The sequence below is a fragment of the Phocoena phocoena genome, chromosome 2 (assembly GCF_963924675.1).
Source record: "Phocoena phocoena chromosome 2, mPhoPho1.1, whole genome shotgun sequence".
Lineage (NCBI taxonomy): Eukaryota > Metazoa > Chordata > Mammalia > Artiodactyla > Phocoenidae > Phocoena > Phocoena phocoena.
Genome location: NC_089220.1, coordinates 76587041 through 76590997, shown reverse-complemented (window position 1 = coordinate 76590997; position 3957 = coordinate 76587041). Strand labels below are relative to the sequence as shown.

The 3957-nt window shown below is 45.9% G+C and overlaps 1 protein-coding gene across 1 annotated transcript; it reads left to right on the top strand.

The window, feature by feature from the left end:
- Window positions 1–2139: 2139 nt before the first annotated feature.
- On the top strand, window positions 2140–3741 carry CHRM5 (cholinergic receptor muscarinic 5). The gene has a single exon (XM_065871867.1). It carries the CDS (start codon window positions 2140–2142, stop codon window positions 3739–3741), a length of 1602 nt encoding a protein of 533 aa, XP_065727939.1.
- The last annotated feature ends 216 nt before the right edge of the window (window positions 3742–3957 follow it).

The window sequence follows — 3957 nt, the reverse complement described above, 5'->3', positions numbered from 1 at the left end:
TGAAATTTGCCCAGGGAACTGCAGGGGGTAGAGCAAATTTGGTCATTTCAGGTGCTAGGGAGTCTCTATCGAGTGACCTGGCATCCTGGGGTTTTGTTTTGCCGTCATTTGGACACTGATATCACCAGGGAGTTATTGGTGTAAAGTAACAAGAAGCTGAACCAGGGTGGTAGCAGCAGGAATGGAAAGGGACCCATAAAGGGATGTTTCATGGTTAATTTGGACTGCATTCGTTGGGATGTGAAGGAGAAGGGTGCAAGATCAGGAAGCTGGGAGAATCTGATTTCTGGTACAAGACAATATCATCAGTTCCATACTGAATTGGAGGTATTAGGAAAGCATCTAAAAATACAGCTGAAAATATAAAACAAAGCCAAGAAGATCTACAGTCCTTCACAAATTATTTATATCAATTACTGTTATCAAAGGAGTGTCAAAACTGGCCAGTAGGCAGAACCAGTATTGCCTATATGATGTGCTTTGAGGGTCATCAAAAAGACTCTTCTCCTTCACGATCTATCACCATGTCAAGGTACCTGAAATGTAATTAAAATGGTACTTTTCGTATATCACCACATATAATTTGTATGCACATATTATATCTCTGGAAGGAAAGATAAGTCATGGTACCAGTGGTTACCTCTGGAAAAGGGGGATTAGGAGATTGGAGGTCAGAGGTGGGAGGGAAACCTATCTTTTACCATTTACACTTTTGTACCCACTGAAGCTTTTTATCATGTACATAAATCTTTAATGTAGAAAAGAAAATTTTTTATTTTATTTTTAAAAGTTGGAATTTGTCAATGGGCTGTTGGTTAAATAAATTATAGTACATCCATTAAGTGGGATAATGTAGTCATTAAAATTTAAAAGATAGCTTTGATCCAAAAGATGTACTGATCCAAAGATGTCCATGATGATTCTTTAAGTAAAAAACAAAATTTAGAGTGTAAACATTAAAAATCCACCCATTAGAAAAAAATGTGTTTAAATACCTGTTAGCATGTATATGCATAGGGAAAAGCTGTCAAAATACACCTGTTAGCATTGATTACCCTGGCAAGATGGAATTAGAAGAAACTTTCGCTTCCTAAGTTATATATCTTGACATTGCTTGAACTTTTACAAGGAGCATATTACTTTAAAATCAGAAAAAAAGATAATTTAAAATATTTGTGACAATGCAAATAGCCCCAAAATGGAGGGAGGGTCAACATCTTCAGCAGCTGGGGCAACTTTTAAACCCTCTAGATGAAAACTAGGTACTCATGGGGAGTGTGTGCATTAAGTCAGGGAGAAGTGCTGTAATACAGCCTTGGCTCACAACAGTGCCTCGATAATGTTTAATAACTGAATTTATAATTAAACTCAATAAACTTGGACTATAAAGTAGATACAACTTGTCTTTTTCCCAAGTGAATGAAAAATAGATACTTATCACCAGGAGCTTAAAAAACAGAGGGTCTGGGTCTGCCCTGGTGGCGCAGTGGTTGAGAGTCTGCCTGCCGATGCAGGGGACACAGGTTCGTGCCGCGGTCCGGGAAGATCCCACATGCCGCGGAGTGGCTGGGCCCGTGAGCCATGGCCGCTGGGCCTGCGCGTCCGGAGCCTGTGCTCCGCAGCGGGAGAGGCCACAACAGTGAGAGGCCCGCGTGCCGCAAAAAAACAAAAAAACAAAAAACAGAGGGTCTGACCTCAAGGCCATAGTCTAAGATAACTTAACATCACCTGTTTTCCCCTCTTCCCTGCTTTCCAACAATCTGATTCTTTTCTTTTTGTTTGCCCTTGTCATCTTCCCAGCCCTTTTTTTAAAATTGCCCATTAGAACCACAAGAGGGCAGCAGACTCATGTACAAGAAAGGCCTCAGGCATTGGTAATCATAAAAACCAAAGGGGGGAGATGCCTTTATAAAAAGTGTTATCAAAACTTTAGAGATTTCAGCATCTTGCTCTGAATAGGTGTGGGACCACATTTAATGTTCTGTTAGAAATTATAAACAATGAGTGGAAAAGAAATTCATGCTGGTGAGTGGAGCTAATGTATTTCCCTCTCTTCCAGAAACTGGCCAGAGAAATGAGATAGAAAAGAGAACAGTCTAGAACCTAAGACTTACTCCTAATGTAAACTCTTGCACCAGGATGGAAGGGGAATCTTACCACAATGCTACTACCGTCAATGGCACCCCAGTGAACCACCAGCCTTTGGAACGCCACAGGTTGTGGGAAGTCATCACCATCGCAGCTGTGACAGCTGTGGTGAGCCTGATCACCACCGTGGGCAACGTCTTAGTCATGATCTCGTTCAAAGTCAACAGCCAGCTGAAGACAGTTAATAACTATTACCTGCTCAGCTTAGCCTGTGCAGATCTCATCATTGGGATCTTCTCCATGAACCTCTACACTACCTACATCCTCATGGGACATTGGGCTCTCGGGAGTCTGGCTTGTGACCTTTGGCTTGCACTGGACTACGTGGCCAGCAATGCTTCTGTCATGAACCTTCTGGTGATCAGTTTTGACCGATACTTTTCTATCACAAGACCCCTGACGTATCGGGCCAAGCGTACCCCAAAGAGGGCTGGCATCATGATTGGCTTGGCCTGGCTGATCTCCTTCATCCTCTGGGCCCCAGCGATCCTCTGCTGGCAGTACTTGGTTGGGGAGCGGACGGTCCCACCAGATGAGTGCCAGATCCAGTTCCTCTCGGAGCCCACCATCACTTTTGGCACTGCCATCGCTGCATTCTACATCCCTGTTTCTGTGATGACAATCCTCTACTGCCGAATCTACCGGGAAACAGAGAAGCGAACCAAGGACCTGGCCGACCTCCAGGGCTCTGACTGTGTGGCTGAAACTGAGAAGAGAAGGCCAGCTCACGAGGCTCTGCTCACGTCCTGCTTTAGCTGCTGCCCCCAGCCCACACTGGCCCAGAGGGAAAGGAACCAAGCCTCCTGGCCATCCTCCTGCAGGAGCACCTCCGTCACTGGGAAGCGATCCCGAGCCACTGGCCCGAGCACTGAGTGGGGCAAAGCTGAGCAGCTAACCACCTGTAGCAGCTACCCCTCCTCAGAAGATGAAGACAAGCCCACCACTGACCCTGTCTTTCAAGTGGTCTACAAGAGTCAGGCCAAGGAAAGCCCAAGGGAAGAATTCAGTGCTGAAGAGGTCAAGGAAACTTTTGTGAACGCTCAAACTGAAAAAAATGACTATGACACCCAAAAATACTTCCTGTCTTCAGCTGCTGCTCATCGACCCAAGAGTCAGAAGTGTATGGCCTATAAGTTCCGACTGGTGGTGAAAGCTGATGGGACCCAGGATACCAACAACGGCTGTCGCAAGGTGAAAATCATGCCCTGCTCCTTCCCGGTGTCCAAGGATCCTTCGACGAAAGGCCTTGATCCCAACCTCAGCCATCAGATGACCAAACGAAAGAGGATGGTCCTCGTCAAAGAGAGGAAAGCAGCCCAGACCCTGAGTGCAATTCTCCTGGCTTTCATCATCACGTGGACCCCTTACAACATCATGGTCCTGGTTTCCACCTTCTGCGACAAGTGTGTCCCAGTCACCCTGTGGCACCTGGGCTACTGGCTGTGTTATGTCAATAGCACTGTCAACCCCATTTGCTATGCCCTCTGCAACAGAACCTTCAGGAAGACCTTTAAGATGCTGCTTCTCTGCCGATGGAAAAAGAAAAAAGTGGAAGAGAAATTGTACTGGCAGGGGAACAGCAAGCTCCCCTGAAAAGTAACGACTCCCCTCAAAAGAATGACCAAGGTCAAGGTCCTCTGAGGACGGGTGAGCTCATTCTGCTTTACTTTTCAAAAAGACCTTTTGAGTCCCTGAGGACATGGAAAGCCTCGAGGTCCGTCGCCAGAAGGAAAGAGTCACAGCTGCCACAGTTACTGCCATATTGAACGATTCTTTTCCATGACCAGGGTCGCCTGATGCTGCTGGAGT

Coding starts and splice junctions, on each gene's coding strand:
- CHRM5 (XM_065871867.1), top strand. CDS start 2,140: ATGGAAGGGGAATCTTACCACAATGCTACTACCGTCAATGGCACCCCA.